This window comes from Gobio gobio (assembly GCF_949357685.1).
Source record: "Gobio gobio genome assembly, chromosome: 4".
Classification (NCBI taxonomy): Eukaryota; Metazoa; Chordata; class Actinopteri; order Cypriniformes; family Gobionidae; genus Gobio; species Gobio gobio.
The window spans coordinates 17546190-17562829 of NC_137100.1; the positions used below are offsets into that span (position 1 = coordinate 17546190).

General features: G+C 36.6%; 1 protein-coding gene across 1 annotated transcript in view; it reads right to left on the minus strand.

Moving 5' to 3' along the window:
* npr2 (natriuretic peptide receptor 2) overlaps window positions 1-16640 on the minus strand; it is an 89717-nt gene that overhangs the window by 35855 nt on the left and 37222 nt on the right. Inside the window, 3 exon segments of the mRNA XM_079814520.1 lie at window positions 1961-2038; window positions 3925-3999; window positions 7326-7446. Coding sequence (XP_079670646.1) covers window positions 1961-2038; window positions 3925-3999; window positions 7326-7446 — 274 coding nt within the window.

Here is a 16640-nt window from a genome sequence, read left to right on the forward strand (position 1 = left end):
GCTGACAGTTAGTATGACTTACCACTTATTCTGAAAATCTCAATGACCATGGTTAAATAAAATAAAATAAATAATAAAATAAATAAATAAATAAATAAATAAATAAATAAATAAATAAATAAATAAATAAATAAATAAATAAATAAATAAATAAATAAAAAAAAAAGTCCCAAACTGTTTTTTTTTCCTATGACAGCTTGGCAAATCATTTACCATAACTCTGTGAGCTACAGTGAGTGGCAAAATCTTTATGAGGCCATATACACTTTACTTAGCATAAGCTTTGACCTACATAACAGTGAGGGCAAATGTCAATGGGAACAAAGAAGGTAAGATTCCACTGGCCCCCCATCTGTTTGGTCTTTCATTTCACTCTGGCCCGACAGCTAACCAGACCCCTAGGGCCACTGTCTGCAGGGCTGATGTTTCAGACTGCTGTCTTGCGCCGTGTGTAAAAAGCCATGCATCCCCTCATGTTTCCAATCAAAGCTGAGCAGGTTAGAATAGGCCACAAGTCAGCTAATCTTATCAGCTTTCCCTCAGGATAAGGCCATCAAAATAAACTTAGGCTTCAAATAAGACTATTATGGGAAGCTTGGACTCACTTCATGTTTTTCAGGCTCAGCCTCAATCATGGTGGTCTCAGATGATAGACAGGCAGAACAGATTATTCTTACTGTCTCTGCTTTATGTACATTGTGCATAGCGTGTGAATTTATGTATGCACAAAATACAGATGACCTATGACATTTGCCAAAATAGTGCAGTATATAACTATACTGCACTATTACAGAGTACTGAGTACAAAGTACTATATCCCACAATGCAATGCACTTGACTTTCCATTGAACTTCCATTTCCAGTGTGACAGGGTTTAGTTCACCCAAAAATGAAAATTCTGCAATTAATTACTCACTTTCATGTTGTTTCAAACCCGTAAAACTTCTTCGGAACACAAATGAAGATATTTTAATGAAATCAGAGCTCTTTCTGTCCCTCTATTGACAGGCTATGCAACTATCATTTTAAAGCCCCAGAAAGGTAGTAAATACATCATTAAAGTAATCCATGTGACTCTAGTGTTTTAACCACAATTTTGTGAAGCAACACGAGAGCTTTGTTTGTGCAAAAAATAATAATAATAATAATAATTGACCACTTTATTTACAAAATATTAATCTACAACGTGTGGGTTTGGAATAACATGAGTAATTAATGACAGAATATTCATTTTTGGGTGATTTAACCCTTTAAGCAATTTCATCCATGATTAGGTTCATGATTTGTGGTGGGTTTTGTGGTTCATTAGAAAATAGCTTTAAATTGCATATTTTTTATACTTCTATTAATATAAATACATTTTTAAATCCTACTCCGATTGGATATTTATTTTGGAGGGGTGTTTACATGAAACTTGTTCTTGTATTCAGAAAAAGAACGCAGAGGTCTTAAATATGAGTTTTAAAAGCTGCACAATTTTTTACTTGACATGTGGCATCTTAAAACACTTGAAGTGAAAATGTGAAGTGATGGCCAAAGACATCTAATGTTTATTAGTGTAGCAGTGAAAAAAGGGAATAAATAAAAAAGCAAAATTTTCACTTTTCAACATTTCATAACAATGTTCTATGTCTGAAGTCAGTATTTCCTTTCCAAAACAAAAATCCAGCCACACCGCCTGCCCCCGACCTGAGTGTCTACAGCCTCATATTGGCTTCCCAGCCCCCCTCCAAAGAATGCATGTGTATGTGTGTTTATATGTGTAAAAAAGGGCAGGGGGGTGTTTTAACCACCTTGGGCAGCAAGGCTGTCCAGTGGGGTCATAAACGATGGTCTAAACACACACATAACATGCATACCTTGTCTTCTTTCCCAGATATAGACACAGATGGATGCAAACACAAATTAAACAAAAATACATGGCAAAACCTCATTCTTATGATTAAATGCATTCTCTTACATGCTTTAGTTCAAACAGCACTTGTCTGGTGAGCTCGATCCTCTTCTTGTTCACGTGTTTGATAGCCACCAGGTTTCCCTGTTGTGAGAAGAAGCAAATGTTAAAAGGATCAGATCTATTGAACCTCCACTGAAATAAAGACTGGAGCTGTCATGGTGGGAAATTGATTTCATTTTTATCTTCTTCGAGTCATATAGCTGGATAAATTAACATCCCAAAAAATTGTATAGCTCAGATATGCTTTTTCATAGCTTACGAGTCAAAATTAAGTTTTATTAAAGTAATTTAAGTAATTACATAATTTATTTATTTTTGCATTTTAGTAGAAACATCTGAGTCAAGAAACTGAGAACTCGATTACTGTAAGCTTCCTGAGATATGAAAGAATATGTGAAATGGGAATGTGAACAAAGTAAAATTAACTTTTTGTGCAGACAGTCTATACTGACACTGAAAATATGGCCTTCAAAATATTGAATTTAATCATATGCTTTGTCCTTGTCCGTGGCCACGGTGACAGAAATATTCAGCTGGCTCAGTGGACATTTGATCCCTTAGTGTCTTTTTCAGCTTACACTGTGGGACAAAGAGGTGACAGTGACTTCTTTTGTTTATTCAAATTACATACATCAAATTTTCTCGTAATTCAAGCTTTCAGAGAAGTCCTCTAAGAGTTCTTTGTGGATGACCCAAATATATTTCACTTTGCTTTAGATATAGGCAGTGGGCTGCCTACATATTTTTAGGCATTTTTAGGCATATTTTTAGGTTTAAGGCATCACAGACACACTCCAAACTAGCAGACAACCAAATTATGCTGCCATATTACCTTGCTCAATCACAAATTAAGTCTGCAGTCTTTAATTTTTCTATGATGATACAAGACTATTTCAAAAGTTAGCATTCTCAGGCCACCAAAACGCTGTAAATGAACGGCCAGAATGCATTAAAATTGTTCTGTTTTCAGTTGAGAAAACGTTTTGAAAGCGTCCCCTAATTCTAATTACAAATGATTTTTACAATGGAAATTAATCAATCAAAAACTTACTTAACCTGGAAAATGGCTTTCTTCTAGAGCTGCTGTACAGCCAAAACAATCTTTGTTGCGTTAATTTCCTATTATCGTAAAGCTGCTTTGAAACAATCTGTATTGTAAAAAGCTCTATATAAATGAAGGTGACTTGACTTGACTGCATAACTGACAATTGTCCTAGGCAACAATATTCTTATAAAGCTAAGTTTTATTTCTTTTGTAATATTCTGTGGTCTCCTTCCCACCTAATAAAACAATTCAAATCAATATTTCAAGCCCATTTATTTATTTGATAAGTAGGCATATTATAAGCAGGATATTGTACAGTCAATCAGTCATTATCGTAAACAAATAAAACAGAAAGAAAGATTGTATGCATCACAGTACAAGGGATAGGGCTACTAACTAAAGGTAAGACAAAAAGTTTTATGTTCGCAACTTGTTTATTGACTTGTTAATAGTAATTTTCTGTGGAAAATGTGCCGATCGGGTCTAGTCGGGTCTGTGTCTTGCCGGGTCTGGTAATCACCAAATTAGTTGCTGCCCTTGAAGAACATTTAAATTGACTTATGAGGTACCAAAGTGATGTCTTAGACTCCTAGTACCTATGTAGACAGTGAGGAGGTTCACTAGGGTTTGGAATTGAGCCATGCAGTCAACAAAGATGTCATGAAGCGTAATTACATAAAAAATCTAGGAATAATACACCTGCATCCAGCTTACGTTACGCATTTTGAGATTTGTGATCCAATTATCGTGGTGTAGCACAGATAGCATTGTGGATTGACTTAAGGAGCAGCAAAGCGGCATTAAAGTGTGATCTTAAAGCAACACATTGAGCTGATAGTGCACCCACTCTCCATTTCTCTAGTGAATACGCATGTGTGTGGGTGTGCAGCAGAGGGAGGATGTCAGAAGAACTAAGCCTCACCTTAAAATAGCCTGTTTTTGCAAATAGTTGATATTTTCCATGAGCTGTTATCAAGGAGCCATAGCTGGAACCTCTCTGGAAAGTAAACAGAAAACACAACACTAACAATCATTCAAGACAAAGCAGTTTCTTTATGAACATTAGAAAAGAAAATATGCATTTCGTGGGATCCAAAAGTCTGAATAATTTGTTATAAATTATATAATCAGCATTGCAATTTGAGTGAAGTTTCATTTAATTTTACCTTTGCAGCTCACATGATCAGTGTCACAATTTGCTATACCATAAAGTTGATTAATCTAAAAATAGTGTAGAAATATTTTCTGTCATTATCAGAGATGTATAGTAACGAAGTAGAACTACTTCACTACTGTACTTAAGTACTAAAAGGCAGTATCTGTACTTTACTAGAGTATTCTTTTTTTCTCCTACTTCCACTTTTACTTCAGTACATATTTTCGATGAGTTTAATACTTTTACTCCGATATTTTTTTTATGTGCTGCATCGTTACTCGTTACAATTATACAAATATTACGAATCATTCCATTCCAAACCCACATTACCACTGCCAGAACGGTAGATGGCAGGTTTGATGAAGCTGGCACATCATTGAGCGAATCAAGCTATTAAGAAGACTGCGCGTGCTTCCGTTCTGCCTTTTGATCAGCTTAAAAGATGGACAAACCAAAAACACCACCTCCACCCCTTCAACTTCAAGTGATCGTGGCTGTGAGAGAGAGAGAGCGCGCGCGATAGAGAGAGAGAGAGAGAGAGAGAGAGAGAGAGAGAGAGAGAGAGAGAGAGAGAGAGAAGAGAGAGAGAGAGAGAGAGAGAGAGAGAGAGAGAGAGAGAGAGAGAGCGCGCTCAAGAGCGAGCCCCGCGCGCGCGGGCATTCAATGTCTTTAAAACAGCGTCTTGCGCTCAAATTGCTCTCTATTTGTTTACATAGTTAATGTGCACTGTGAAGTAACATATACAAACAATGAACAGCTGTATTTTTATTAACTAAGATTAATAAATACAGTAACAAATGTATTGATCATGGTTAGTTCATGTTAGTTATTAGTCTAATACATTAATGTAATGTTAACAAATCAAACCATATTGTAAAGTGTTACAGACAAATAATTTACTCAGAACACCTCTTGAAATGAGAATATAAGTGTGCTTACCCATTATTTTTTTTTAGTAAGAGTGTTTAGTAAGATTTAATCTTAATGAACTACAGTATTTTCAGGTTATTTATATGACAATGTGTAGAAATATTACAAACAATATGATGTTCAAACTTTTGACTACTTTCTTTAAAAACTACATAACACAATACTTGTACTTTTACTTTCAGTACTTGAGTAGTACATTTTAAAATAAACTACTTGCAATACTTAAATACAAAATTTTTTGAATACTTTAGTACTTCTACTTAAGTGTGGTGCTTAAAGAGCGCTTCAACTTCTACTCAAGTCACTTTTTTGATAAGGAACTTGTACTTTTACTCAAGTATGTGTCTCTAGTACTTTATACATCTCTGGTCATTATACATCAAAACTTAACTTAAATAAAAAAAAAACTTATTTTTTTTAAATTACAAGACTTCAATGTGACACTTTTGGACCCCACTATATTTTAATTGACTAAAAGATACAAGAAAGATCTGATATCTGATTTGCTTCACACAAAAGTGTTTTCCAAAGGCTAATGAAACTGACCTTAGCTTGATCGAGCCAAAGTGGCAAACCAATTATGAATAATCAGAATAAAAAAGAAACATGTCTTGAACGTTTAAGAATTAGAAATAACTGTATGAGAAAAAAAATCATTAAAAGCTTCATTTAAATAACATCAGGGAAGTAGAATGAATCATACATTAAGTCCAATGATGTGGAACATATTGGAAAGGGATTCCAAAATGTGTAATACTGTATACGGCAGCCTGGAAAATGCATTGGCCTTCAAAACGCATGTTCCAAGTATGAGGCCAAAAAACCCCTAGTAAAATCCACTGTATGTGTGTGTGTGTGTGTGTGTGTGTGTGTGTGTGTGTGTGTGTGTGTGTGTGTGTGTGTGTGTGTGTGTGTGTGTGTGTGTGTGTGTGTGTGTGTGTGTGTGTGTGTGTGTGTGTGTGTGTGTGTGTGTGTGTGTGTGTGTGTGTGTGTGTGTGTGTGTGTGTGTGTGTGTGTGTGTGTGTGTGTGTGTGTGTGTGTGTGTGTGTTCAAGTTTTTCTATCCCGGTGGGGACTTCAACCTGAATGCACACTGACTCATGGGGACTCGTATCACCATGGGGACTCGTATCACCTAAATTGAGGTCCCCATGAGGAAACCAACTTATAAATTATACAGAATTTGTTTTTTTGAACATTTTCTGTGAGGAGTAGGGTTAGTGCAAGGGGATAGAATATACAGTTTGTACAGTATAAAAACCATTTTTCTATGGAGAGTCCCCACAAAGATAGTGAACCAGACGTGTGTGTGTGTGTGTGTGTGTGTGTGGTTCAGGTATTCCCTACAATGTGGGGAAGATGGCAATATCTAAAATCCTTATCCTTTTGAGGAATTTTTTTGTCCCCATGAGGAAAACAGTTTATAAATCATACATGATGTTTTGTTGAAAATTTTAAAATGCAGAAAGGTTTAGGGGTAGGGGTAGGGGTAAGGAATAGAAAATACAGTTTGAAAATTATAAAAATCATTATGTCTATGGAATGTCCCCATCATGATACAGGGTAAGGTTTGATTAGGAGACCAGGTGGCCAGATTGGAGCTAATTTGAACAATTGGTTAATATGAGTCTGCTACTGTAAAACTGAGCTACCCTTTAACAAACTGGACAACTAGGCATTAGTCAAGAATGTGTGAACTATAATGATACTGGTGTTTTCTGTGATAGTTTCTTCCAATTATCTTATAACTTCGAATCTTACAGGGTACACATTTTGAACTATTTTCTCATTTGAACAGACCCAGATTTGTAAATAGGAGCAAACCTCTGAGTTTGTTATGAATTTATATTTTCTCTAATTTAAAGAGAAAGAGAATTCAGTTTAATAAAATCAAGCTACCTTTTGTGACTAGCTTACTGAGTAAGCCATCATTGTAATTCCCAAGGAATGCAGTTTTAAATGGACATTGAAAAACTGTGCCAGGAATTACAGCCAAGTCCAAAAAGGCATTTTTATGAGATAAATTAAAACCATATGGACTGAAACAGAAGGAAACCTCTTTTATTCGATGTTGTTTATACAAAAACAGAAACACAAAGACATTTTATCTTTAAAATATAGATTTGATCCCTTCTTTTAAATGAATTTTAGATCTGGCTTAGAGGTGGCCAACTGGAAAACACATACGTTTTTTTGCAGCTTTATCCAAGATATGAAAATATCAGTGAGTGCTTGTACCTGGGAAAGAGTGAGACGGCTGCCCGCGCGTTTGTGATATTTGTTGGGACTTTCAAACTGCAGTTCGTCCCATCGTATCCTCCAAAGCATCCCAGCTAACTCCTTCTCCAACTTCAGTTTCCTAGAAAAGAACAGATCGTATTTAAGAAGGGCAAACAGAAAAAAACCCCTGTGCTTTAGCACAAGTAGATGCTGAACTAGATTTTTACATTTTCCAGTGTGTTATTATGTGGGTGCAAAGGTGTTTTCAGTGTTGTTATGTGGTTGCTAAAATGTTCCAAGCGGTTGTTAGGGCAGTGCTTCTTGATGGTTGCTTATTGTCATCTCCAAACGGTCCCACTCTCAAGTCTCTATGATACTATGGTCTCTAAATGTGGTTCAAGTCATTCCCTTAATATCTATGGGATTTGTTTGTGTGTTTTATTGTAAACTGCTGGATTTGAGGTATTAATCTTGTCTGTATATCATAAACAGTGCAGGACGTGTGATGGGCTAAAGTTTAATACTTTGGGGTAAGGATTTTGAAACAGTATAGTAAGAGTGACTTGACTAGTCAATGTTTGGAAATACCATTTAATTTCACACAATTAGTTTAAATAACCCTTAGACTAAAGGTTCATCGCAATGTAAGATTAAACTAAGGTGGAAACAATTTTTGCAGGAGGCTGAGTTGAAGTTTGATTGGCCGATAAAATGTGAGCCAATCTTAGGGTCACTGATGTTGTGCCCTTTCCAGCATATTATTTTTAAACGCAAGTAAACCAAGCAGTCCAGCCAGCCATGTGGATACATACATGGGCAACTTCCAAGTGAATCAACACATCTGGAGGAACTCTCTGAGGACCTGCTATTTCTCAACAGCTTCTATTCACAGCAAAGATTGCCTTTTTTATTACAAATCAATCTCTGAATGTTTCACTGATGTGGTCTGAGAGTTGCGAAAGGAGGATATCAATGAAGAGAAGCGTAATTATGTTTCAGAGCACTCAAAACAAAGTACGAGAAAATAAAGCAACCCCCACACATTCCACTACAATCTAAAAGGTGTAAAACACTTCCAGATGGCAGAATGTAAGTACTGCAGCGTCTGCATTTCAACAGGGTTTTACTCGATTTTAGAGCCACCCTGGTAAGCCCCAAAACAAGCACCTTTATTTGTTTTTGTAGACCAGATTTTGGAGGCAGAGAGGTGGAAAAAACCTTGGCTCAATAATTTATGCTCAGCTGTTTGCCAAAGGGAAAATCCTTGTTCTAAAATATCGAAATTCTATGAAGCGTTGACTGAAGGGAACATCGTAGATTGGAAACTGTTTGATTGAGTGGTAAGGAGTTTACAGCACAGCAGTAGAAATATCCTGAATAAACCATACAAATAAAGTATAGGAAAATTAATCCAAACTGCATACTTCTATTTTGAAAGCTTGCTGGTGTTGCTCCATATTTGATGTGGTCAGTGTGCTAGCTCTTATTAATATTACATTTTCACATTTAAGTTGTTTTCCGACCAATGTCACTCACTGCAAGTGTATATGTGGAAGTTTTAAACTTAAAAGAATAGTTCATCCATAAAAATTCATGGTGTTTAAAATCTGTAGGACTTTCTTATTTCTGTGGAACACAAAAGGAGACGTTTAGCACAATGTGCATGCAGTTGTTTTTTTTTGTTTTTTTTACAGTTATGAGAACCAAGCGCTATTAAGCTCCAAAAATTACAAAAAGCACCACAAAAGTAGTCCATCTCATCTTAACTCGTCTGAAATCATACAATTTCATACAATATCAGCAATACAAACCCTGTTACTCGTCAAACATTCATACAATGAAAGCCATTGATCATCTCCTTTGCCACTACTTTCAAATAATTTTTTACATATATATTTCAGTGAATAATGAAGGGTGCGGATTCTGAAATCCTCTGCCGCTTCAATATACCTATATATCCTATAATTTATAATCAAAGCATTAATAAATATTAACCCTCCTATCGTTATAATGATTTTTCATGATTCTTTCCAGTTATGATATAACTTAATCAATAGAACCACTGATTGTTTATTGTTTCTTCATATATGTTTTCTAAAGTTTGCATTTGGTCCCTAAGCAGTGACTGAGGGTCTGGCCCATGCCATGAGTGCAGTAACAGTGCTTACTCACTTAGCCTACACTGTAAAAAAAATCCCGTTGTTTCTACGGAAAAATACCGGCAGCTGTGGTTACCAGAACATTACTGTAAAAATGACATCAAACCGTAAACATACTTACGGAGTTGCATGTGAATTTTACATTTTAAACATGTATATTTAACATTGGATTTCAGTAATATTAACATCATTGTTACACTGAAGTGATCAAGTTTGTTGAGTAAATTTAACATTTTAAACATGTGAATTCAACATTGGGATTCCGTGATATCTATGTCACTGCTATGCTAAACTGACGAGTTTGCTCAGTTAAATTTACATCCGGCTGTTTATTTAACATTAGATCAGGGCTTACACTGTAAAAAAAATCCCCGTAAAATTTACGGTAAAAAAACCCCCCACATATTTCATTAACTGAAATAATGTTAAATTACCAACCTACTGAAATACTAATATCTGTTATGTATCTTTGATATATACAGACAACCACCAATCACAGTGGTGATGAGAATCATGTGATGAATCAAAGCTAATCAAAAGCAGCTTTTAAGAGAACAATAGTAATATATAGAAGGTGCTTAGTGTCATTCACACAAACACTAAACACCATCATGGTAAAACTTAAATTTAAAAAATGCAATAAACATTAATTTAACAACATCAGATATAACATAAAACCCTAATGTACATAGCTGATTAGAAAAAACAAAGAAGAAACATAGTTATTGTAATGAAAATACATCAAATGCGAAGTGTCACGCTGGGAATTCTGGGAATGTCAATTTACGGGTTTTTCACTGTAAATTACACAATGACTTGTTCTTTTTCACTTCCAAAAACTGTAAATTTAACGGTATTTTACTGTAAAATTAAATGAAATGTAAGGTTAGATCTATTACAGTTATTCACCGTATATAGTACGGATACTTTCTGTTAACCAATTAACTGTTTTTCACCGTAGCATTTTTACAGTAAAATACCGTTAAAATCACAATCATTTTTTACAGTGTAGCTCAGTGTTTCTCAAACTTTTTCTGCCATTCCCCACTTTGGAGGTAGAGAAGGGTTCCGAGCCCCACCTGTCCCCAATCGCCCCAACAAAGTTTTTCCAAACTATCAGTATCGGCATTTATGATGGCCGATAAATTAATATTTAACAAAATTATAAAAACTGAAGAAACACCGCTCAACCACATTATGAGTATTGGCGTTTCATAGTTTTTATACATTTTATTTATCAGAACTTTAATATATATTTATGTTCCTCTGTTCTGTTGTGACCATAAAACAAACAAGTTTATTTTTAAACTGCATTATCACATTATTTTAGAGAGGCTGAGGGATCATGAATAACTACAAATAACTAATGTACGGGAAATCTATTTACGCCTTTCTGTGTTTATATATATATCGGCCGATATATCGGACAAACTTGCTTACCATGTCATCAAATCTAATAATCCAATTCTCAAATATGTGTAAGTGAGTGTGTTTTGCCATTTAAAAACCTTCATAAGTTATCTTGATTTTGATCTATAACGTGAGATGGGCGCTCATGTTTGTTTGCGTCCCAGTTCAGAGAGTCCTGTCAGTTGGATTCACGTGAATTTATCAGTTTCTCCCGAAATACATGCAAGTAAGTGACCGGTGAACTGGGAGAAGAATAGAGTAAACTTTATAGTTACTTACACTATGTGTATCTGATATGAACAAAACGTCGGCAAATTATTTTTGAATGGATTTTTATTGCTGCTTCCAGTGACACAAGTGTGTATTTTACAAACTCTAAATGTATTGTTTTACTAGTACTTATGTGTATTTAAATGTTTGAAACCTAAAATAAACATTATGTGGTTGAAAACAATGCATATGTCAAGTCGCCTTCATTTATACAGCGCTTTTTACAACATGGATTGCTTCAAAGCTTTATAGTGATAATCGGAAATAGGCTACATTTTGCTTTAGAAGAAAAGCTAAAGTAGGTTTTTTTATTATTATTATCAAGCACTAAGGCCCTAGCCCGGCCCGTGTCCGACAGCTTATCAACATTTTCGGCCTGAGTCCGACTGAAGCCTGTGTTTTTTATCTATTTTTTATCCTCCCTATTAGGCCTACACATTGTTACAGCCATTAAAATAGTTCAGTTAAGTTTTTAATACAAAAGTAGTTATATTTCGTTTAGTTTCTTTATTAAGTTAATTTAGAAAAATGTTTGAAGCATTTTTTTGTTTGTTAAATTAAAGTTTTTGTTTTTTAAAGTAAAGACCAAGCGGCCAGCGGCCAACAGTGAGTTAACCACATGTTTGATCAATTTAGCCTCTCAAATAAACACTGGACTTGTATCTTGCTTATAATAAAATCCATAGATTTAAAACAGAAAAAAAAACACACACAAAAAAAAACATGCTGTTTGTCTTACCTTACACCTCTCTACAAAATGAATATAAATCCGATCTTCAATTCCCGGCCTGAGCTATATGCACATTTAACGGAGTTCACGTCAACGAAAGCAACAGATATGAGCTGCATTATATCAGCTCATTTCAAGATCAAAGACCGCAATATGAGAGAGAGACCTAAGCACTGGTAAGAGCATTTAGTCTCATTTGTTTTAATGAAGATGATTGTGTTTTTGAGCATCTAAGACGTAGCCTATTTTCAGTTTCACTTGCGGCAGTTTGCGTGTTGGCTTGCTTTACTCATTTGTACCAGCCCTGCGCCACTCTAAACACTGTGCGAGCCGTCTTGAAAGTCGCGGTGTCATGGTCTCATGTTGTTTCCACCAGCGCAGCACATCTCATCTCAGGTGCACGAAATAAAAATCCCACATTTGGGACCGCTCAAAAGGGTAATAAAAATGGGCTCAAAAATGACCACATTTCCTCCCGTTTGTCGCGCCCCACCTGTCATGTCTCTATTCCCCACCAGTGGGGCGCGCTCCACACTTTGAGTAACGCTGGCCTAGCTTCCAGATATGAAATATGGATTTGTCTTTAATTTTATATTATTTCCTTTTACTGAAACTCTAAATAATTATGGGGAATATTGTCTGTACCTCATACTGAGAGAAAGCACATGTTATCAGTATGTTTTGGGAAACTTTCTGGTCAGAGCTGGGGCTTCTCCAACCTTGGAGAAGCCTGTGTACCTGTATGTGCGCTGGGGTTCTGTATTGCAGATCAGTATTAGAGGTGCACAACGGGCATGTTGTTCTGTACAAGCTGGTGCCTGCTCCAGACCTGGAAGGTCACGTGCCTATAATTCCGGGGTGAAAGCCAACAAGTGATCTATGGAGACGTGCATCTGATTAATTGATAATGTGTGGAAATTTACCATGACTATCTATTTTCTCTTAGACAATCAGAATCATTCAAACTGCAGTAATGACATAGCTAAACCTTGAAAAGAGTATAACTGTTGAGAAATTGTATGTACGGAAAGGTAGAGGGAGAGCGCGGCTTGCAAACTCCTTGTGAGACTTGACGCTGGCTTCTGCTGATGAAACTGCAAACTATTCTTCAGTATTTTTTTCTGTAATTTCACGAGTTCGTTTACCCATATACTCTTTAGAGGATAAGGTTTTTAGCATATTTGGCTTGCTGTCCGCGGTGGAGGGGCTCGAGGAAGCCGCTTCCACTCAAGCTTAGATTTACCCCCCAGGGACTACTAGTGCTAGGAAGAAGAGAAAGGTAAACATGAATGTAAGTAGGTGGAGTTGGGGAGGTGGAGGGATGCAAACGACTGATGCCTGAAGGAGGTAGGAGGCTGCTTATATGCTTAGCAGTTGATTGAAAGATTAGATGGGTTCACTCCTCCCGAATTTGCGTTTGTGTACGTTGCTAATTGAAAGATTACATGGGTTCACTCCTCCCGAAATTATGTTTTGAACTTCACTAATTGCACTCCTGACTCTTGGTCTTCATTCTTCACAACTGGTCTTGGGTCCTAAACTGTTGTCCCCTAACAATAAGGATAAAAATTTCGATCTGTTCCTTGCATAAAGTTGTTGTATTTTTGTAAATGTATTTCTTGAAGGGTCATGAAACCCCAAAACACATTTTCTGAGAAGTGAACATATGTACAGTCTACACATCCCTGAAAACACTAAAAGGACTCATACATTTCAGCCAACAAGTGGAAATTTCATTCAGTTTCATTCTCCCGGGTTGAAAAGCAAAGTCGATGCAACGTCACGGAATCTGATAACATCGTGCTTTTGCAGTGTGAAAATTATCAAATGTCAGCAAGCACGTGAAGGCAGCATTATGCTGCCATCAAGTGCTATCGGAAATGTCCTACGTCCCACTTCTGAAGTCGTGATTACGATCTCATCGCAGTCAAATTTTGATGTTTCTAATGTCCAATTTTTTTTTACCTAGGAAACTATAGCTCGTGAAGGCAGCATTATTACCTGTAAAGTCAAAACTAAACATGTGTTCTGAGTTCCTCACACCCCAGATAAATGTGTTATTAACCACCCAACCAAATTTGAATCATAAAAAAATCTGCCAAGTAACGTTAGATAAAATAACTTATCAAACACTTTCTCTGCTCTCAAACGCAGGGGGTGTGTCCGCTGTCGGCGCAGAAACCACGCCTACTCGCGGAAAAGCTGCCGTAGCACACAAGACAACACTCACGTACTGATCATGGCTGTTTATGATCATGACGCACCAGATGTCGGCGGGACGGGAGGATGAAGGCCTATGGCACGCCGTTTTAGCATTAAATACTCCTTCCCGTACAAGTCATAAATCAGTTTTGACTAGTCATAATTCCAGTGTTCCAGATATCTCTTCTGCAATTTTGACTCGTTGTAATTGCAATTAAGATATCTACAATGTGATTGTGACTAGTCATAATATGCATTGAAGATATCTACAATGTTAATTTGACTAGTCGTAATATACATTACAGATATCTACAATGCTTTTATGACTAGTCATATTCTTCCATTGACTTCAGTTGGAAAATATTTTCAGATATCTACAAATGAGTTTTGACTAGTAGAAATTGTAATTAAACATATCTGTAAAAAACACATTTCTACTGGGATTTCTAACTAGAGATATCTCAAATTTAATCGCCACTGGTGCAAATTATAATTTGAGATATCTCTAACTGGGTTTTGTCTAGTCATAATCAAATTGGAGATATATTTAATTTTAGATTAAAAAATCTCAAAATGGCCTGACCTGGTTTTCAGGTGATACAATAGACCCTTTTCACATTTTCATTTCTCAGAGCGGAAGTCGTAATAGTTGGGTTAAATATTATAGCTGTGAATGAGAGAATACATTAAATATTTTGTTGTGCCCATTTGCTCAAATAGCAAAAGAAAAACTCCACAATAGTGATTTCACAACTTTCAAAAAGAGGGAAAAAATAGAGTGAGATTGATAACGGCATTGAAAAGAGAGAAATATGTAATTTTTTACCATCACTCCCATAGATGCTGCTGTATTATAAACACCCTCACAGCAGTGGTAACTTGTTTTTTGTAATTTGATGCAAAAGTAATATAATACAAAGTATTAGCGTTATAAATGTACATATATATATATATATATATATATATATATATATATATATATATATATATATATATATATATATATATATATATATATATATATATATATATATATATATATATATATATATATATATATATATATATATATATATATATATATATATATATATATAAAGTATTTGAACACCCTGCTATTTTGCAAGTTCTCCCACTTAGAAATCATGGAGGGGTCTGAAATTGTCATCGTAGGTGCATGTCCACTGTGAGAGACATAATCTAAAAAAAAAAATCCAGAAATCACAATGTATGGTTTTTTAACTATTTATTTGTAGGATACAACTGCAAATAAGTATTTGAACACCTGTCTATCAGCTAGAATTCTGACCCTCAAACACCTGTTAGTCTGCCTTTAAAATGTCCACCTCCACTCCATTTATTATCCTAAATTAGATGCACCTGTTTGAGGTGGTTGGCTGCATAAAGACACCTGTCCACCCCACACAATCAGTAAGAATCCAACTACTAACATGGCCAAGACCAAAGAGCTCTCCAAAGACACTAGAGAAAAAATTGTACACCTCCACAAGGCTGGAAAGGGCTACGGGTGAAAAAAGGTCCACTGTTGGAGCAATCATTAGAAAATGGAAGAAGCTAAACTCCATGCAATATCTCATCTCGTGGGGTCTCAATGATCCTAAGGAAGGTGAGAAATCAGCCCAGAACTACACGGGAGGAGCTGGTCAATGACCTGAAAAGAGCTGGGACCACCGTTTCCAAGGTTACTGTTGGTAATACACTAAGACGTTATGGTTTGAAATCATGCATGGCATGGAAGTTTCCCCTGCTTAAACCAGCACATGTCCAGGCCCGTCTTAAGTTTGCCAATGACCATTTGGATGATCCAGAGGAGTCATAGGAGAAAGTCATGTGGTCAGATGAGACCAAAATAGAACTTTTTGGTCATAATTCCACTAAACGTGTTTGGAGGAAGAAGAATGATGAGTACCATCCCAAGAACACCATCCCTACTGTGAAGCATGGGGGTGGTAGCATCATGCTTTGGGGTGTTTTTCTGCACATGGGACAGGGCGACTGCACTGTATTAAGGAGAGGATGATCGGGGCCATGTATTGCGAGATTTTGGGGAACAACCTCCTTCCCTCAGTTAGAGCATTGAAGATGGGTCGAGGCTGGGTCTTCCAACATGACAATGACCTGAACCACACAGCCAGGATAACCAAGGAGTGGCTCTGTAAGAAGCATATCAAGGTTCTGGCGTGGCCTAGCCAGTCTCCAGACCTAAACCCAATAGAGAATCTTTGGAGGGAGCTCAAACTCCGTGTTTCTCAGCGACAGGCCAGAAACCTGACTGATCTAGAGAAGATCTGTGTGGAGGAGAGGGCCAAAATCCCTCCTGCAGTGTGTGCAAACCTGACAGTAACTTGAGATCGAGCTGGCAAACTGATGCGAATGTGCTCTAGTTATGATCGTGTTAGGGGAGGAGCCAGGCTCGGTGGCTCCAGTGCGTCATCAACAGTTATGATAGTGTAGGGGGAGGGGCCATATGCTCAGTGGCTCCAGTGCATCATCGAGCCACCGTTTAAGCCCCGCCCAGAAAATCCTGAACACAGCAAAGGT